Source organism: Melanotaenia boesemani, chromosome 15 (genome assembly GCF_017639745.1).
Source record: "Melanotaenia boesemani isolate fMelBoe1 chromosome 15, fMelBoe1.pri, whole genome shotgun sequence".
Taxonomy (NCBI): domain Eukaryota; kingdom Metazoa; phylum Chordata; class Actinopteri; order Atheriniformes; family Melanotaeniidae; genus Melanotaenia; species Melanotaenia boesemani.
In genome coordinates, this window is record NC_055696.1 from 6550341 (window position 1) to 6572430 (window position 22090).

The window sequence follows — 22090 nt, forward strand, 5'->3', positions numbered from 1 at the left end:
AAAAAATATCTGTGGAGTAAACACAGTGTTTTTATGAGAAAGAAGCTCTCTATTCCTGTCTGGCTCTATCAGGATTATTTAATTAAATGCTAAAAGGAACTTTTTATTTTACCCATTCAAATGAAAATATTTGTATTTTTAAGTACTTTGAGTTTTCATTGAGGAAATGCATATGATTATATTTTATGGATTTTAAAGATTAACCATTAAATACTGCAGAACTATTCCACAATATACTCTGTTGTTAAGGTGCAGAACAATGTATATGGAGCATAAACCTAATGACCACCACAAACTGAGGATAACACAATTTGATACTCACTCCCATTCCCTACGGGTGGACGGACACGGGCCACCGAAGTCAGAAAGGTTGTCCATACTCACTCCCTCTCCCAACCAGGCCCTTTTTGAAGTCTTTTAAGTCCCATCCGCGCTGACCTTGTGTGAACACTCCTTCAGAAAAATCTACCAGGGACTAACTGTCCACCTCCTCGATTCCACTGAAGAAACACAGAATCCTGTGGAAACAGATAAAATCAATTAAAACCTAATGCAAGTGAGCATCTTGTTCACCCTTTTCTTTGGAAATTAATCGAAGGAAAATACACTGGTAATTGTGGAAATCCACTTGCGTTTGATGGGGAGACTTTAAGATTTATTCCAAAGATTTTTATCCAACTAGATATTTACAAATTGGGTCATTATGTCACTATCCCTGCATTTTCATGGGCCTAAAGGTAATTAGCCAAAATAAAATAAAAACAGGGATCCCTTTAAGCCTTTAATCTAAATCTCTTGCTGTCAATAGCAGAATGTAAACTAGAACTCATTGATTACTAAATGCTTTTCCTTGGGCTTTAGCCACCTTCATCCGTTGCTTATTTATGAATCCTTTGATATTCAATAAAATAATATAAAAAATAAATAAAAAAGACCTGCTTAATAAAGCTGAGGTCAGGGGACTGACTCCAAGCTCTAGGGATATATTTGGCTGTATATTGAGTCATTACCCATCTTTGCTCTGCTGTGTCAGTTTTGCAGCATTTGACTCTTTTTGCTGCCGACTCCATCCACTGCTTCTGTCAGCAATAAAGTGCAGTGACCCAGTTTTATTGGCAGCCGCACATGCTTGTGCCATAACTCTTCCTTTACCCTGTTTGACAAATGATGTGGCGCTTTGGATTGAAGCTCCTCTTTTCCTTGTTCATCCTCTTCATTTCCCAACATTCTGCTGCCAGTAAACCCTTGTTTCCTGTGTTTATATCTTGTTTCAGAGGACTTTTGATATTTTATAGCTAAGGCTTGTACGGTACTTCTGTTTTTTGCTCTAAGGAAACCAGTAATTTCTGCATTTTTATTCATAGATTTGTCTTGATTGTGGAGTTTTTTTTAATGGCATTTCTACCTGCTCGAGTTGATCTTTGTCTTGATGTCATGACAGGGTTTTTCTTCCCTATTAAAATACTTCTGGGATAACCCACTTTCGTTCTCTACTGAACTCTTTTATGTTGCTGAAATCAGTAAAACCTTAAAACATTGTAAACAAAATGGCTGTAAGTCTAAGTGAATTAAAGAATATTTGGTTAAATCCCTTTGATTTTAAGCTGAAAAACTTCACTTAGATCACATTTTTATGGTTCTGTTTTAAATCTAAAGTGGTGTAAAAAAGCAAATTTGCACACATAAATGGAGATGACTGTCTAGAAATAACATCTGAATTTTTTCCACTAGTTTGACTTAATGTGTTTTGCTGGAGAAGCATTAATAATGCATTGTAAAGTAAATTAAGCATCTTCACCTGGATAGAGCACTTCATTACTTAATAAGTGCTACACAGGAGGAGCTCCCCTGACCTAGAAAACTGCCGGAAGCAGGCACCTCTTTTAATAACCCAGCATAAAAGAGAGTGCAACCACCTCCTTCACCTGCTTTGTGTTTGGCAAGCTTAAACAACATGGAGCATGCACTGCTCGTCAAACTCTTCAAAACACTCTTTTTCTCTGTTTAGTTAACATAATATACGTCCCATTGCCTTAATCAGCTGACTTCAGATGATATTCAGAGATTAGTAAATAGGAAACATTTTTAATTCCAAGCCAGTGTCACACGTGCTTTTTTTTAACCTTGATTAATGGTCAATTAATGGTTAAGTGTAGTCTGGAAATGTTATACACTATATATCAATGTTCCAAGTTAAAATTATAGGTTGTGGGTTGTTCTAATTCAGGCTGTCGTCAGTGATTGTTTTATATTCTATGTGAACACTGAGTTGTCTCAGGCGAGACTACTAAATATCTCCTTTAATCATTATTTAAATCAACAAGGTCCATTGTTGGAGAGGGAACACTTCAACAGAAATAGGAGGGTGATGTGATGTTATCTAGATCTAACCCTTCGTAATCTGCTCAAAAGACGTTCATTAAACTAGGAAGAGTTAATAAAGTCTTATACTTTCTTTCTTGTAGAAAAAAAAATCATGATAAGGTGATGAAGATATCTTATTACGGGAGTCTTTTCTTATCTTTGTTAATTTTTTAAGGCTCTTTCTCTAAATTAACAGCATCTTTACCTTTACCTAAATGACCAAAGCTACAGACCTCTTGTGTAAAAATTTAATTGCGTGTACGTCTTACTGTGGCAACAAATGACAAGATGGAAGAGGCACATTTTCTAGAGTCTAAAAGCTGATTTTGGAAATTTACAGTTTACAGACGTCAACACCAGACATGAGAAGTTTATTTAAAATCATACTTCTGCCATATTTTTTCCACCTGACTGTTGCTTATGCTTTGGCATCAGTCTCAGTCTACACATAACATCCTGTGAAGAATATGTTATAATTGACATTTTGTCACTAAAGAACAGAATAAACTTATGTTTCAGATCCAAGTTTCAGATAAAATAGTTCTAATGACTAATAAGCTGTAAGGAATACCTCTTAGAAATTATGCAATCAGTGAAAATGTCAAAGTCATCACTTCTTAACAATTTACTAATTCACAGAAAAATCCATCATGCCCTTCAGATTACTGCCTTTTATGCTCATATGCTCACATTCTTACCATTTCTCCAAAGAGGGCTGCACTGTTTCAGATTTTCTTTCTTTGTACCACTGCTGAGCCACATCCAAAAAAACAAATATTCAGTAATAATTTTAATTTTAGAGGACCTCTTTAATCAGAATTTAAAGGTCATACTTCTGACTCAATGTATCAGTAAGAGCAACAAATGGATGAGACAGCAAATAAAGTTAGGAAATAATCTGACAGGCACGGAAGCGACAAGAGAGTCCTAAAAAGGACTTAATGCAAAAACATTGATCAAAAAATATTTTAAATTGTTATATCCTGTAACCAAATAATTGTGTGCCATTTGTACTTTGCTAAAATAAGACAGAGACTTCCAAAACAGCATGGAGAGGCAACTTTGCATTACATTCAAACATTTAAAGCCCAGTGAACACATCTTGCCTCTGAATCCAGCTCAGGAAATGTTTGCATTTTTGATCATTAACATGATGTCACCCTGCATTCAGTCTTTGCTCAAGTTTGAAATGATCAACCAATTCTCATGGCAACACAGATTTCCATTTTAGCATCTCCTTCCACACAAGTCCACAAAAACATGTTAAAAAAATAAGTAAAAAAAAACAGAGCACCAGAGTGCACAAACTTTTCGATGAACAACTCATGACTGAAATTATGAGCTGTTACAGAAAATTCAAGCATAACTACAGCTGAAGATAATTATGTCATCTACTGTAGTTCTGTCTGTTCGTCCTGCTCAACAATTGTTTATAGGAGGCATCTGAGACCAAAAAATGAGCTCCTGAATTACTAACTGCTTATTAAAATGTAAAAACTTTTATTTAGATGTCTTAAGAAAAATAAACAAACATAAATTCCTTTATGTGCAACTTAAATAAATGTAGATGATTCGATCAAATAAAAGAACATCAGATTTGAGCAGCATTAAGAATCTCTTGATGCAGCTTTAACCTGTACAGTGCGTCCTCACTCTACAGGGCCATAGGTAAAATGAAACCACATTCTTTTACTGTATTGAGGTTAAACCACACCTTGCAAGGTTAACAGCTAAAAAACATTAGAGTCTGGTTACACTCGCGCCTGTGGGTATTTAAAGCCTTTAACTAGAAACCTGAACGTACAAGTTGCTGAAGTTTAAGCTCATGAACACACATTAATGGCCTGTTAAAAACACCAACGACAATCCATAACTTTCTTACTGAACATACTATTCCCAAAAGGTGACTTAATGTATGAATTGCCTGTTTCTAAGAAAGACTAGAGGCCTTTCTAAGAAAAGATAATGACTGCATTCAGGCTTCCCTATAGACTAATGTACTTTCTTAAAACTGCACATTTGAAACTGTCAAGCAGAATCTCCTCCTGACCAAATGTAGTAAAAAATGTTGGGAAATATTAATACTATTAGTACACATCGACTCGAATTCAGACAACATATATGTACACCACGGACAACAAGAAATTATACTAATTTATTGATGCAAAAACTCAACTGGTCTCATATACCAGCAATAATATGATGTTCAAGCAGAATTCAGCATACAAACATTAAGAAAGTGTAGCAGTTGGCTGTAAGGAAAACAGATACTGCAACACCACAACCAGAGCCTCATTTCAACCGATGAACTAATAAAGGTTGTGGGCTGTTACAGGGACTGCACTGGATTGTAGAAGGAAAAAAGTTTCAGAAGTTGCTAATAATAATAATAATAATACACAAGACGGCACGTCCTCTACACAACAATACCATCAGTCAGAGGCTTCTTCAGGTCTGTTGCAAAAGGAACTGGAACAAGAGGTCATGCCTGTCCGCAGCCATAGACGTACATACATGACTTTTTTTAAAAATGTATTTCTTTTTGTTAATAGCATAACTCCATAATAATTTATAATTTATAGTGCAACTATATTATTTTCCTGAGGGGATAATAAAGTTTTATTCACTTAAACTAAATTCATCATCATGGTATTAGATTTTTATAAAAATAAAATATGTTTAATTTCAAGATCTTTACCATTTAATTTCTTTAATGAGGAAAAAAAAAAAAACAAGAGGAGATGTTTCGTTTTTTATTTTTGGTCCAGAAATAATAATGGGGATCAATGTTTTTAACAAATGGTCATTTCTTGGCAAAAACTAATAGTATGAGGTACATTCAATTTTAGCATTACATTCCAACACTGAATAAAAAGGATGACTCAAATAGGTTTACATTTGTTTAGCAGGATATTCGAAAGTTTTGTTTCTATTTTAAAGTTTGTATTATGCGTCCTAATATTTCAGTGAATTTGAAAACTTATTTTCTTCTTCCTCCATTTAAAATATTTAAAATATTAGCAAGTTGTCATTTTAAATATTTTTTAGGTAGTTGTCTAGCATCTTGTTAAAGTTATATTTTAAATTCTGAGATGCTTTAACACTGTCATCTCATCTGTGGCTAATGATGAATTATCTCTCTCATCATGCTAGCAGGTTGTTTTTGGATACCACTGGTAACTCTGAGAATGGCATGTAAAGGACATACTGTTGGCACAAATTCTCTTTAGCTGCTTTAGACCAAATACCTGTTTAAGAATCACTGATTGCAGCATAGCTAGTAACCCTGTAAGGGCCAACCCCGTAAGGATAGCAGATTCAAGATACACGATTCAAAGTGTTTGTCATTTGCCCAGTAAGGAAACAAGTTTCCCTGAACAATAAAATTCTTCCTTTGCCATCCAAACTGAATGCCATAAAAGATTATAAAATAGAAGAAAGCAACTTAAAAACTAGATAGGAGATAAAGATAAGAGAGAGAGATTATTCAAGGATTATATACAGATTTAATCAACATATTTCTCACATTGATGAGATGTAGATTCTTGGTGTTCATTTCATGTGATGCACAACGTGTCCAAATAATTATGTTAAAAAATCCTGAAATATACAGGAATGAAACTCAAAAGTTTACTGAAAATGGTTGGAATTTCTTTAGCACATGGTGTTTACAGAGTAATTCAGAGCAGCGAAGTTCTCCTTTAATCTGTAAGCCTAAAGAACTGAAAATCTACTTTGTTGTTTTGTTTGAGACAGGAAGATTTTCCTCCCAACAGGTTAGTCCACAACTCACGAATTTACAATCAAATTACTAGTAAATCCACTACACAAATCAAGCAACAAATTTTAAGAATATATAAGACTAGTAGAGTTCTTTTAAAGCCTTTAAAGGACGTAGCTATACATCTATATAATTATATAAGTCGATACCTCAGCAGGGTTTGACTTGTTTGAATTTTCACTTGTGGGGCGATTAAATTACCAACTCAGCCAAGACATACATCTTTAAATTATACAAAGATATTTTTCTTGTTTTCAAGTCACTGTATCACCCACTACTGTTTCTTCAGTTGAATTAATTTAATGTTTAAATCCTGTCAGTATTTAAAGCTCAGACATTAGCATCCATGTAAATATGAGCTGAAGGCCATGCTTAATATTAAATAAAATCTTGGATTTTATGACCTAAGGTTTTGTTTGAAAAGTCCTCAAAAACCTGTTGGATATCCAAAAATTAACTTACTTTGCCCTTGTGTTTATTAACATTTTGCAAAAAATTTATATTCTTTAGGTGTCACCAAAAAATACAATATGATATAACCAGTCTATATTTTGCTTATCTATTAAACATAACATTACATTTATTATGTTTTATAATATTATTTTAAACTGTAATAAATCTGCATAGATCTTAAATAAAAAAATAATTAATTAATCTTTAAAAATCATTATTAACACTTCCTTGTCAAGAGACACAAGTTTTTTATGTCAGTAACCCTTGCATATGGTTATACATTATTCTAAGCAAATATAAAAAATTTAAAAAGCTGTATAATGTTTAGTGTGCTTATAGTATATTATGAGTCTGATCTTTTTAATTTACCATACTGTAAAGAAAAAAGAAAAGATACAGTAACAAACATGAGCAAAAGTTAATTACCTAGACTGTAGCCTGAAATCAGAAATATTCTAACGACTTCCTGTAATCTTGTAATAACTCGATATTATTAAATACAGCAAATGGAATCTGTTCACAAACAGCTGGTCTGACACACAACGTTCTTTAAAACTAGCACAGAATACTTCCATCTGAGAGCTGACTCCACTATTGTGCCCAAAGACAAGTTCAAGAAACCTGCTAATCCAGCTGCAGGGTCTGGGGTCCTGAAAACTGCTGTGTGCCTGTCAGAGACTTTGCCTGATCACCTGCTCCTGCAGCTGGTTTAGAGCTGACAGCTCAGTCTGTCGGGTAAACTCTTCACTGGTTGGGACAAGCTTTGTTTTAGTCAATCTGAAAATGTTTTACAACTGCATTCAATATAAAAATCATTTTAAAAAAATCATTTGAAGGGTAAATATAAAATAAAATAAAATACCCTCTGCTAATATGAATTTACTAGTCCACATATACAGTACCACATACCAGCAGGGTTGATATAAACTAACACTGTCTAAAAAATAAAATAGTAAAAATACTTTAAAAATCTAATTAAACTCTATCATTTAAGAACATGAACTTGAATGTGAGATATGTCTTATTTTTTGTCATAATTTCTGGTATATGTTAAGCTCCCCTTAACTGATAAGGACACAGGAAGTACTTCTATTTGTTAAACACCTACAAAAGAAGGCCAATGAATGACCCTGTAGATTCCCCAGCATGTATCTTATGTACAAGGTAATTGCCAAGTTGTGCAACCCCTTCAAGAAGTAATATCTTGCTATAAAAAAATAATAAAATAAAAGCCTTGTCATCAGCTAATGAGAAGACCAAAAATGTCTTGTGAAAGGGAAACCCGAGGACTCGTGGGTTTAAAGCTGCCAGGTTGAGTAACATCAGCCTGACTTAAACCCGTTCAGAAATGCTTTACGCATTAATTTTTCCTGTGACATTTAACATTTTTTTTCAATCTGACATCCTAAAGGAACCAATGGCCAAAGTCCCTTTAGTGTTTGCCACGAATGTCATCAGCTGGGGTAGAACAGAAAAAATAGGTTATTTCAGCCTTGTAACCAGGGCACTTGACGACTCCAAGCAAAAAAAAAACCCACGTAAGCAGCATTCAAGAGCGCTCGGTTAATGTAACATTATCTAGCTTTCTGAACACGATTAAACAAACCTTCAGCCTACAGTTTGGTCTCGTGTAAAATAATGAACAAGAACTAAACGTGCGGTCGACCACCTCTAAATTGAAAAGAGGACACTCATGAACTCTGATGATATAAGCAGCGTGAACGGACGACAGAAGTATGAGAACAATTTGTCTGAGACGTGAAACTCAAAGCTTAAATCTTACGTACCTGGAGAGTTAGTGTCCGACAGGAATAAGGATCCACTTTTAACTTTAACCAGTGTCGTCATGTTTTCTTTTTAAAACTACCATATGCCAGCCGAGCTAAAGGAGCAGTGTCTGAATGACCAGGCGAGAGCACCGAAAGCGTTAAATTGCATAACAAGTTATTAACGCGCTGTTATTAATCGCTGGTGTGCTCCATGCGCGGCTGTGACAGTCCTGATTTATCCACAACTCCACCAATTTTTTTTCCAGTCGTGGTCTTTGCTAGTTGCAGGCTGTGTGCGTCTATTTTCCAGGCACTAAACTCCACATCCTCGGCTGGCTGTGGCTTGTAAACAGGACCGAGCGACTGAGAGCTCAGAAAGTAGGTCAGCTGGTAGCTCAATACTCGGCTAACGACAGCAGCATAAGCAGCGGCTGTGCAACACAACCGAAAGAAACCTGCAGTGACCGGCGTTAGGGGGCAGATTGTAATCTTGAACACGTGCTTAATGCATAAATAACACCCTTCTAAATGTCATTAAAGCTCTGTAAGGGATGTGTATATATGTGTAAACCCGATGGATTTGAACAATTTACTCAGAAACTGAATGGTATAGTCTCAAGTGTAGCCCAACACCCTTGGGCAGTATGACTAGCTATTGATGAATGGCGAGGTCTGTATTTATTAATAACAAATACACGAATGTAAAACCACCAAATTTGGGAGTTGACATTAAAAAAAGACAAAAGGAGACACTGGTAAGATACTAATGGTAGGCAGATCAGAATCAGACACGCTGAGGGTAAACGCTGCCTCCTTGTACGCAAGGCGGAGCAGATTAGTCCGCCTGAACCCGTTTTTTAAGTTGCTAAACCACTCATTTATATCAGAAGGGTAACTAGGCCACAGTAAAAGATGGCACCATTAAACAAGGAAAACAATAAGTTGAGAATTTTGTTTTCCCCATAAGTACTTCCCCATAAACTTCCTTTTTTATTTTTATTTTTATAACTTCCTGGTTTACTTTTCCCTCAGTCCCAAATGTGGGTCAGCAGTCTGCATGGCTTATTGGCTTCAATAGTTTGCCTCTGTCAAATGATTACACAAGTAGCTAGTCAATGGTTCAGACTATTTAAAGCAACTAGACTGGAGCATTCGGGTGAATTTGTTTACTTTGAGACAAGAATGAGATGAAACTTTAGACTCTAAAACAACTAACAATTTGTGATTGCCACAACTATCAGTGCCAGTGTAATACTCTACTATATGTTTAGGTCCTGCAATTAAAAATGTTAATAGCAAAAGTAAATATTGATAAGAAAATGCACTTTAAATAATAAAATTAAAATATACTCCTGTGGCTGTTACATTGTATTTTATCCTTAATATAACTCATGTTAAAGTGTATATTTCCCAATAAGATGTGGTTAAATAAAGTAGAAAGAAAAGACATGTAAAATACAAGCAGCTCAAATTACTACAGCAAATGTTCTGACTTACAATTCACCACTGTTAAGTACATTAGTCAGTCTACAATAAAGTATGTCAGCAGTAGTTAGCGAACCCTGAATTTGATTACACTGCTCTAGCTTTGGGTGGTTAAAGCTAGTCTACCACTTACTGTATAGCACATTTGACTGTGAGTTCTTAGAACACTGAAGTTATTTGATATTTCACTATTGCTGTTACAAGAAACCCGAATGCTGAAGTTTGCTGATGACACAACAGTGGTGGGCCTCATCAGAGACGACACAGTCGACAGACAGGAGAGGAGCAGCTGGTCGGCTGGTGTGGTCGGAGCAACCTGATCCTGAATGTCACCCAGACTAAAGAGATCATCGTTGACTTCAGGAGAATCCAGCCCAACCATGCCCCACTCCTGATCAATGACAAACTGTGGAGGTGGTCAGTAGTACCGAGTTCCCGGGGATCCACATCACAGACAACTTCACCTGGTCTGTGATGCATCGCTGGTGAAGAGGGCACAGCAGTGTCTGTGTTTTCATACAGTAGATGAGAAGAGCCCACCTAACCCCGTCCATCCTCACCACATTTTACAGGAGCACCATCAAGAGCATCCTGACCAAGTGCATCTCTGTGTGGTGTGGAGGTTGCAGTGCCTCCGATTGGAAGAATGTGAGGAGTGTGGTGAAAAGAGCGGAAAAAAAATCAATGTATCTCCTCTCCCTTCCATCCAGGACATTGCTCTGAAGCACTGAGTCTCCAGAGTCAAAAATATCCTTTGTGACACCTCACACCCCCATCAAAGACTGTTCACCCCACTGGCTTCTGGGAGAAGGTTTAGGAGTATCCGTTGCAGGACCACCAGGTTCTGCAATAGCTTTTCCCCTCAGGCCATCAGACTGTTGAACTGTTAAGGGACATTACCAAACCCATCCAACTATCTGATGCACTACTGACACTTCACTCTGAAGTAATGACACTATAATTACTGTCACTATGGACTAGAACTACATCATGGTACTCATTTCATTTTTTGCCATCTAGTCAACCAATTTCTCATATTTTCTTAGCCTGTTTTATGTTAAATTTTTTATTGCTGTTGTGACCGTTCAACAAAATTTTGTTCTAGAGACTAAACATTATATCTAAATGACAAAAAAGTCTTTTGAGTTGAGTTGAGAACGAGAAGCCATAATTAAAGAGTAACTAATAAAATGTAAACAAAAGCAGCTGCTAAAGACAACAGGAAACTTTCCCAAATTTTAAGCTCTAGTATGTTTGAAACCCAGGGCAACACTAATGCAACATTTTTATGTGTACTGTACGCTACTGAGTTATGTCAGCTAGCCAGTTTCATGTTTCTTTTTACAGTAATTTATTTTGCAGATACTTTTATCTAAAGCACATTTCAAGTGAGGATCACACTGTGGGCAACGCAGAGGTCAGTATCTTAAGCAGGGACACAATGACATCTAGAGCAGGAAAACTAGGAGAATCAAGGATCAAGCCATTGGCCTTCTGATTGGTGGACAACTGCTCTGTATCTTAAGTCACGGCTGGCCGATGCTTTGGCCTTTTTTATTTTTAATTTTACTAAACTGTTAATCAAATAGGGCAACAGTCATGTTAGCATATTTCTAAGGCTGTGTTTCGATGTGAAAGTGCTCTGAGCATGGTAGAATTCTCACAATGACAATGCTATGTTCATGTTGATGGTATGATGTGATTATGAATCATCATCACTCTCCCCTCTAGGGTGTAATAACATAGTTTTGCATGTCAGGCTTCTGACGAGGTCAATATTTTCTTCATAGTTTTGGGTGACCTAACATTTGGGCTGTCTCTTATTAGACTATTTAATGACGTCTGCTTTGAAAGTTTAAAGCCTAGTTGTTATGCGAGTGAAGAATACAATAAATATGATGATCAACTGATTTGACAAGTTAGTCCATTACATCAGAAACACCCAAGAGCAAGTTAAAATGTTGTTTCAAACATGTTCTGTTGATCTTTCAGAGGACTAAAGCTTTCTGGAAAACTTGAGGTTAAATGAAACAAATCTTAACATCATGATGTGGCATAATTAAATATCAAATATCTCCCAGTACAATCAAAACTGGACAGAGCATGCAAAAGTTTGCACCTTGAAAGGTTACCATGGATATGCTCAAAAATGTTTCCTAACATTACTGTTGAAGATGGTGAAACTGATTAAAGAAAATGTTTTTCATCCCTGTGAAAACAGTCGGCGAGCTGACTTCAATGGCTGCCTTTAGCTCTGCCAGACCTTATTATTCAGAGTTTCTCTCCAGATGTGAAAGAAACTTCAGATGCACAGCTGAGGCTATTTTAGACATGCATACCTTTAATTTCAGTGACCATCTAAAAGTAATGAGTCACATTTTCCTCACAGCTGATTCAGACTGCAGCTGTTTTAGTAGTCCCAATTCTTATGCCTGATCCAACTCAAGCTATGGCTCCAGTATGATGCTGTTTTTTTTCAGGTTATGACATGAAGAGTTCTGAACTTTAAATGACTTGTACCACCTCCATCAGGTGAATGACTCCACTGTTGAGCAATGTAATTTAAAATAAAATGAGTCCAGATAGTGCAAGGGATTTCACTGTGGTACAGTTAAAGAAACGGTCATGCCTGGACACAGAACTCTATGTTTGAAAGATAATTCCTGCATGGCACACAATTTGAAATCAAACAGCTTTGCTAATCTTAACATCATCTATTCACCATTAAACACTGGCAAGAGTCACCAACTGTTGTCATGGTAGGTTATTAACCTGATGAAAACACTGTCCTCACCCATACTCACAATAAAAACATCACAACACATTCTGTACATAAAACAGCTGCCTTACTGCCAAAACAAATGGCAAAAAATAATGACCCGAACTAAAACATTAGCCATAGCACAAGCCTTTGCAGCACTGACTTAAAAACTGTCCAAGGGTAAAGTGTAAAGAACGATTTCCTATTCCACAGGATTTCCACAAGAAGAGGAAAACTCTTGTTATCAGCAGAATATATTCAGCTGACAATATCACATGCAAGCCAGTTACACATCAAACAGCCTTACTTCTGATTGCTATCTGCACCCGACAGTGAATAACAACATGCAAGCTTCCAGAAAACTGACAGAACTGTTTAAGGAAGCTAAGCGTATTTAGTAGGCAAGGCAAGGCAAGGCAGTTTATTTGTATAGCACATTTCATGTACAGGACAATTCAAAGTAATTTACATAAAACAAAGACATTACAGATATTTAGAATAGTAAAAGGCATCAACACATAATCAACACATAATCACAATAAAATAATAAATTACACTAAAATGATTAAAAGCAAGACAAGTTAAAAAAGTTACCGTGCAGATTTCATGCATAGGCGCATGAGAAAAGAAATGTTTTTAACCTGGATTTAAAAATGTCTACATTTGGGGAAAGTTTAATCTCCACTGGCAGTTTGTTCCATTTGTTTGCAGCATAACAGCTAAATGCTGCTTCTCCATGTTTAGTCTGGACTCTGGTCTGGACTAGTTGACCAGAGTCTTTGGATCTAAGAGCTCTGCTAGGTTTATATTCTCTGAACATATCACAGATGTATTCTGGGCCTAAACCATTCTGGGATTTGTAAATGATCAGAAGGGTTTTAAAATCTATTCTGTGACTGACTGGAAGCCAGTGTAAAGATTTCAAAACTGGTGTGATGTGTTCAGATCTCTTAGTCCTGGTTAAAACTCTAGCAGCAGCGTTCTGGATGAGCTGCAGATGTTTAATGCTCTTTTTAGGAAGTCTTGTTAAAAGACCATTACAGTAATCCAGCCTACTGGAGATGAATGCATGGATGAGTTTCTCCTGGTCTTTCTGGGAAACTAAACTTTTAATTCTGTTGATGTTTCTGAGCTGGTAAAAAGCTGTCTTAGTGACAGCTTTGATGTGGCTGCTGAAAGTCAGATCTGAGTCTATCAACACTCCCAGGTTACGAACTTGGTTGGTGATTTTAAGAGCCCGAGTCTCCAGGTGTTTGCCAATGCTGACCCTCTTCTCTTTGCTACCAAACAGAATAATCTCAGTTTTGTCTTCATTTAATTGTAGGAAATTCTCCCTCATCCAGGTGTTTATTTGCTCCAGACACTGACACATTAAGTCTATTGGACTGCAGTCATCTGGTGACAGAGACACATAAAGTTGTGTATCATCTGCATAACTTTGATAACTAATGCTATAGTTCTGTAATATTTTACCCAAAGGGAGCATATACAAGTTGAACAGAAGAGGTCCAAGGACTGACCCCTGGGGGACTCCACAAGTCATGGCCACTCACTCGGATTCATAGCTGCCGATCGTAACAAAATAACTCCGGCCTTCTAAATAGGACCTGAACCAGTTAAGAACCGCTCCAGAAAGTCCAACCCAGTTTTCCAGCCTGTGCAACAGGATTCTGTGATCTACAGTATCAAACGCAGCACTGAGATCCAACAGAACCAGGACTGATACTTGACCAGAATTGGTATTCAACCTAATGTCATTTAACACTTTGACCAAAGCTGTTTCAGTGCTGTGATGAGGTCAGAAGCCGGACTGAAATTTATCAAGATTTCCACTTTCATTTAAAAAGTCATGAAGCTGGTGAAATACAACTTTTTCAATAATCTTGGAAATAAAAGAGAGGTTAGAGACAGGTCTATAGTTGTTCATTATATATAGTATTATATTATATTATAGTACTTCAATCATTCCAGAAAATGCGTCTGTGAGTTGTTGCAGTTTGACTTAACTTCAGTAAGCCCTTTTCTTAAGTTTAGTCAGGTTTCTTTGTATTTTGTTCTTTTACTTTTATTAAATTTATTAATATTATAGTTACTCTTTCTTACTATTTTAATTTGTAGAATTTGCTCCCTTGTGTATTTTGAAGCTTACTTCCAGTTCTTCTTTCCCACCAGGGTTTCCTGATTGTCACACCTGCTCCTCACTTATAATTACCCTCCGCAGCTCCAAGTTGATTATTTGTTCCAGGGGTGTCCAAAATCGGTCCTTGAGGGCTGCGGTCCTGCAGGTTTTCAATGTTTCCTGCTTCAACACACCTGACTCAAATGAAATAGATCCAACAGCCTCTTAGGTTTTGCACAATGACTCATTAATTTGAGTCAGGTGGTTCTGGAGCAGGGACACATCGAAAACCTGCAGGATTGTGGCCCTCAAGGACCGGAGCTGGACACCCCTGATTTGTTCAATGCCAGAATCTTGTCTTCACTATTGTCATTCTTTAATTGAGTCTTGCTTTTCCAGTGTTTTTAGTCTTTCAGGTTTATTGTGTGTTTTAGTATTAGAGCTTTTTTTTCTTTGTTTGTTTGTTTTTTTTTTTTTAACTATCAATAAGTGCATGTGGCATCAATGAGTTGTCAGTATCTGATCTACAGTATACTCTATACTATAGAGTGATCAGAGCCCTCTCAGTTTGGAGAATCATGGAGGTGTTTTGACAGGAGAGCCAAGCTTAGAACTGCTCAGAATAGGGCCAAAGAAGAGTAAATTTTCACCATCTACAACTTTCAAGAAAATACTTTATACAATAAATTTTACACCCTGTCACTTTTGCATCAGTCAGTTGATTACTTAATGTTTTGTCACAAGCACATTTGGTTGCAGCACATCACTGCAAGCACAGCGGCTGCTCAAGATATCCTACCACTGATCAGCTGTGACCCAATTTTCCACCAGTCTAATTCCCAAATACCAATTTTAAGACAGTAAAAATCAATAAAAGCCTTAAAAAAGTAGATATCTTTTTAAACTTTGCAAAAGTGATCCTAACTATCAAACAAGGACCCAAATGATGAGCAGCAGGATGTGCTGGGCCGCCACCATCCACACAATAACACAGAGGAACACAGACTTTCTTAGGTTAAGGAAAAATGGTGACATAGTAAACAACTTCTTATGCAAAATAATTCTCTTGAATGCCTGTAAAAGATTTTGAGGTTTAAAATCCATAGATTTTTTTTTTTAAATCTGCAATTAATCTTAAAGTAACTACACAAAGACATGCTAATATCCATCCATCCATTTTCTACTGCTTATCTGGGGTCGGGTTGCAGGGCAGCTGCCTAAGCAGGGAAGCCCAGACTTCCTCAACCAGAGGCGTTCCCAGGCCAGCCAAGAGATGTAGTCCCTCCAGCATTTCCTGGATCTTCCCTGGGGCACTCCTCCCGGTGGGACGTGCCCGGTACACCTCACCAGGGAGGCATCCAGACCAAAAGCCCGAGGTGCATATGACTGCGGAGGAGCAGCGACTCTACTCTGAGCCCCTCCCAGATCACAGAGCTTCTCACGCTATCTCTAAGGGAGAGCCCGGCCACCCTGCAGAGAAAAGTCATTTCGGCCGCTTGTATTCGCAATCTTGTTCTTTCAGTCACTACCCACAGCTTGTGACCATAGGTGAGGGTAGGAACATAGATCGACCAGTAAATTGAGAGCTTTGCCGTTTGGCTCAGCTGCTCCTTCACCACGACAGACCGATGCAGAGTCTGCATCACTGTGGACGCTGCAACAATCCGCCTGTCAAACCTCCCAATCCATCCTTCCCTCACTCGTGAACAAGAGATACATGAACTCCTCCACATGGGGCAGGACCTCATTCCCGACCTGGAGAGAACACTCCACCCTTCTCTGGCTGAGGACCATGGTCTCAGACTTGGAGGTGCTGATTCTCACTGCAAGTGCTTCACACTAGGCTGCATATTTTTCCACAGAGAGCTGAAGATCACGGCCCGATGAAGCCAACAGAACTGTAAAAAGCGGAGACCCAATCCTGAGGCCACCAAACCAGATCCCCTCAACACCTCAGCTACACCTAAAAAGTTTGTCTATAAAAGTTATTAACAGAGTCGGTGACAAAAGGCAGCCTTGGCGGAGTCCAACCCTAACTGGAAACATGCTATTAATCATCAGTGGTCATTAGCTATTTTGCTCCTTTTAGGTCAAATGAATTCAAAATACAAACGCAGGGGAAAGGAAGCTGAACTATGACTGTGCAAAAGTGTAGCAAAATAACATTTTGTAAAACATTGTAGGTTTGTTTGTTTTCTTTTTTTTTTTTAACTCAAACACAAAAGAGTCACAGGGTTTAACATCTGCCATGTCAACTGAGACAAAAATCACTAAAAACTAATAATGTGTTTTGCTCTTCTGCTTAAAATGGAGAAACATGTTCAAATTTACCCTGACCGACCACAGCAAGGCCATGGGGCATCTCTGTTCACATTCATTCAGTACTCTCCTTTCTGTGAGGAGCTTCTGTGGCATGATCACACCGGTTGTTCTAGTTTCTTACAGACCTGAAAGTCAGGATGATGACAGACACTGAATCGGCAGGAGGGCTGAGCACAGCTAAACTGGACTAAAACTTGTTTTTGTTATATAAATATAGATATAAGATCAAAATCATATAAAAATGATACATTTTCAATCTACCAAGAGAAAAATGTTACTGATCCATAATTAAATTGGCATCAACTGAAAGATTGTGATGACTTAGCTCTGACAATAATAAGGAAATTAAAATGGAAAATAAACTTATTTATCTGGAATAACTTGAAATGTGGAATATTTTTCTTTCTTTTTAAATTTTATCTTGAGAATTATTTTAGATTATAGTGTTGTTTGATGCTTCAGTCACTTTTAGAAAATAAGTCCCCTCTTTTACACTTTGACAGTAAGTCTAAATGAGAACTACTTTCAAAGAAAACTTAAATACTGTATTAAAGTTGAAAAGATAAAATAGTCCCTGAACATAGTTTTGTTTACATTAAGACAGGTCTACTGGAATTCCTTCCACTGACATGCATAGTAACATGGATCTAAAGATGACACAGCAAATCACTCAGTCTGTTGGACACTTGGCCTGTTTTTTTCTAAATCATGACTGCATCTTTATTTCTTATATTTCGATATACACACTTAAATTCTACTATTTACATATAGCGAATTGCTGCCAAAACAATAATAAAGTAAACAAAGCAAGAGTGGTGATATAGAATAATTCACAAATAAACTGACGATATGCCAGCAGCCAACAAGTGTGAGACATCTAAGATTCATAAAGATCTCCCACATTTCACTGCATTATTCACAATCCGCCTACATAGAGATTAGTTCCGCTCTTTTATGTAGGTCATGCTATTGGATAATGAGATGACATTTTGTGCTCATAAGCAGGCGTCATCACATAATAAACGCTTATTGTTCTATGTGTTGTCTTAACATCCCGCTCCTTCTTCCAGACTGTTTGCATTTATATCGGTGAAAAGAAGGATTATTTGTTTAATTACTTGGCTATTGAGCCATATTGCCTAAAGCTACATCTGTGTTGCTGGTATTGATGATGTCATCGTAGCCTTCTGCTGAAGCACTGACTGTCATTAATTAGACTGGCACGGCTGTTCACTTTGTGTTCCCATGGTAACAATGTGTGGTGTCTACTTCCCTCTAACCAAGGCAGCTACGTCCATTACGCTGCTGATTCCCATTTTCTTCAGGTTAGGAGAACAACTGATGAATGTGAATAGCTTAAAAACACATTTTTTAGGTCTGTTGAATATTTAAAAAGTGGCAGGCCACCATTCTGGCTGTAAGCTTAAAATCTTCTTTGACCCACCAAGATATTTGTATTCACGCTGAGCTTTTCATTAATTTTACTGCAGTTTTGTCTCATTTGTGATGATTTTTGTTCAAATGATATGGATTAAAGTGGGGGGGAAAAGACAAAACAATTCAGCTCAGAGATCTGAAATTAACAAGCATAAAGGTAGGATATATTTTGAATGACAGGTTTAGATTTCTTTTGTAGAAAGATATATTTATTACAAGTCTAATATTTTCCTTTTCAAAATTTGATTCTTTCTTAGATTCTAATTTCTCAGTTGTTTTCAGGCTATTTATGACATGAGCACAAATTGTTAGAAATCTAAACATATATGATATATTCTGAGAATTTGTGTATCATCCTGCTAAACATTTGTTTAGAGGATTGTGGTTCTAGGTAACACAGCAGCAACATATTTTTTTTAAAAAAAGGAAATTGTCTGACCACTGTAACCACTTTTTCTGTCCATGACTTCTCGATTTATAAATCAAACATTAAATTTTGTTAGTTGTTTTTAATTTTGTTTATTTGGGGGAAAAAATCTGCAATAAAAAAAAATTACATATCAAGATTGTCAAAGTGACTGTTCAATCTTGTTTATTCCTGGTATCATGAAAACTACAGTGAACCCAGTAGAAAAACTTTTAAGGACATCAAACCCATTGATTCACCCTCTTCTGTACAGTGGTTGGATTTCACTAGCTGTCGGCTTCAATTAAAATAAATAAATAAATAAATAGCTTGTTAAAAAAAAATTAACACCGCCTCTAGATCTGAAAAGCAAAGCCAATACACAAGTCCTCCAAAGCTGCAATCTCTTTAACACCCAAGAGGAGATGATATTCTAGTTGGAAAACAAACAAGAAACTGTAGTCTAAAAAAGGTAAAACTAACACCTGCTAACATCTGGTTTGTTAGCGCATTGGCAAAATGTTCAATTATCATTTTGTCTCGTATCCAATGAGTCAGCAGTAGTCATGAGGAGTTTTTGGGTTCAGCTCTGAAGGGACCCAGTTTCAAAAACCTGTTTAAACATGCTACTTTAGGTGTAAAAATATTGGAAAAAGACCCTATCTCTCACTTAATTTGTTAACCATCTTCCCACTGTGTTTATGGTCTTTATCTGTAGTTTCGAGTCTAGTTCAACACAACTTAATCTTTATTAGTTTACTTTTTATTTGTTGAAGCTATGTTCCCATTGAGAGTTAAACAAATAATAAACTAGTGCATGTATTCGATAGTACATTTTAATATTACTGAAGTGTCCATAGATACCTTAGCACATGGAGAAGCCCCAGACTAAACCAGAAACCTTACAACTACTCGGAAACTTGTCTTTCCTCCTGAGGAATACCCTCCTAAGGCATCCATAAAGTCTCATGGGCATGAATAATGCCTATCACTTTGAAAACTCAGGCATTATGCATGTGTGTGGTCTTTAAACCCAAGACACAAATGGCTAAACTTAAGGCTTAAAAATTATTTGTAAACAAAGTTTGACATCAGCTTTCCAACTTCTTACAATTGAACAGGGACAAGACAGAGGTGGTGATTTTTGGACCAAAAGAGGAGCACCCTGGTTAAACCTACCATGTTAAGTAGCACAAAACAAGCCAGAAATCTGGGTATTATTCTGGATTTTGACCTCAATTTTATCAGTCACATTAAATCACTAACAAAAACTGCCTTCTTTCTCCTGAAGAATATTTCTAGGGTTAAAAGACTGCTGTGTCAGAGTGACTTGGAGAAACTGGTTCATGCATTTTTTTCAGCATATTGGACTACTATAACAGTCTTTTCACGGGTTTACCACAAAGGTTGATTAGACAGTTGCAGCTGATCCAGAATGCTGCTGCTCGAGTTCTTACCAATACCAGAAAGGTGGATCATATCACTCCTGTTTTAAGATCTTTACACTAGCTCACTGGATGAACCTTCTAGGCAGCTTAGATCACCAGGTGCAGGCTTGCTTTCTATTCCCAGTTAGGCCAAACATGGAGAAGCTGCCTTTAGTTTTAATGCACCTTTCATTTGAAATAGTCTCTCACAGAACTGCAGGTCAGCTGAAACACTGGCTTATTTTATTAAAGCATATCTTTTAACTGTAGCATGTAATCAGTATTTTAATTCTGTGTTGTTTTTATTTTATTGTATTTATTGGCATGTATTTGTCTTCCCTGCTTGGAGAAGCTTCTTTTTATGTACGTGTTATACTCTTATCATTGCTCCTAATTGTCTGTATGTATTTGTTTGCTTTGTTTTGAGCACTTTGAGTTACTTTTGTCTGAAAAGTGTTATATAAATAAAGTTTGATTTGACTGTGGTGATTATATTATATATAATGATTTGAAATATTCCTATTTAGGAATTCCAATTTTTATTTTTTAATAAACAAAATTGTGAAAACAGTAGGGAAACGTGTTTTTTCCATACTCTCTTAACTTTCCCATTCTAACCCACACCTTGACATTTTAAAAAATACATTCAATTCTTTTCTATAGTTTTCAAGGCTGCTGATACTTCAAAACACAGAGCTTTGTCTTCTCTGAGAAGAGAACATCAAATTAGCAGCGGATGCACTCCTTGCAACAAAGGAAAGTGTCTTATAAACAGAAATGTTCATTAATTTTTATATAACCATTTTTCCGTCCATTAGTGCAACAAGTGCCATTTATCTCACCAAACAGCAGCTTCAAACTAATCCACCCCTAAGCAACAGCTGAACCCTTACACTCTGAGCATTACTTACTAGACAATCCTTGCACAACGCACTTTAACACATTCTCACCTGCTGAGCATAAAAAAGAGCATGACAGAGCAATGCCCTTTCCCTCTGAATTTCATAACTGCACTTGTTTGTGCACCTGTTAAATAATAAGTTAATCATTTGAGGAAATTATCAAGCTAAAATACCACTGACATACTGGATGTTGCAGAGATTTTGGCAATAAATTTATACTGAATTATAAGTAATGACTGATTAAAAGTGATACATTTCATTTACAGCAAGTTTATTCTTGCACTATCTGATTGTATAATTTATGTAGGTTTCTTTTAAATTATTCTACATTGACTTTCTGGTGATGCTTTTACCCCAAAAGTGCTCTGTAATTACACTTTCACCACACAACACAAACTCACTGTGGGTGGCCACATCCTTTCAAGCAGACCTACAAAACAAACATCCTTTCACCAGGTAGATCCACTCCCAAATTTCCTTATAATTATATTCTTTCAACAATTCCAAATGAATCACCAAATTATTCCAGGCCTGTTATTGTCTGCTGTTGCTCAGGAAAAGATGCAATTACCTAAAGCACTGTGTGAGCAAACATGTGGGTCACAATTCTAGGGCATGGGTGGAAAGGGCAGTGCAGTTCTTTCCTTTCACTACTGTCTTAATCCAAGTTAGCAAGTTGCATCTTTGATTAATTTCTTGGCTGTGGATGGATGCTGATTCTTTCATAATACTTGAAGTAAAAAAAAGCAAAAAGATTTGAGTTAAACAAACTATCATAGTTTTGAACTCATCAGCGAGTCCTTTTAAAACCAGCCACTTAGTTATGTACAGACTCAAGTGAACTCTAATGGCCTTTAGCAAGGA

At 36.8% G+C, this 22090-nt stretch overlaps 1 protein-coding gene across 5 annotated transcripts in view; it reads right to left on the reverse strand.

Moving 5' to 3' along the window:
* The window catches only part of npas2 (neuronal PAS domain protein 2), a 45885-nt gene that overhangs the window by 15663 nt on the left and 8132 nt on the right, over positions 1-22090 (reverse strand). For 3 of the 5 annotated variants that reach the window (XM_042008387.1, XM_042008389.1, XM_042008388.1), the window contains exons 1-2: positions 8386-8718; positions 323-518 (exon numbers count right to left, since the gene is read on the reverse strand). In XM_042008387.1, the coding sequence (XP_041864321.1) occupies positions 323-378 (56 nt within the window). In that variant the 5' untranslated portion in view covers positions 379-518; positions 8386-8718. Of the gene's footprint in view, positions 1-322; positions 519-8385; positions 8719-22090 lie in introns of those variants that run through there. The other 2 variants (XM_042008385.1, XM_042008386.1) reach the window with 2 other exon arrangements.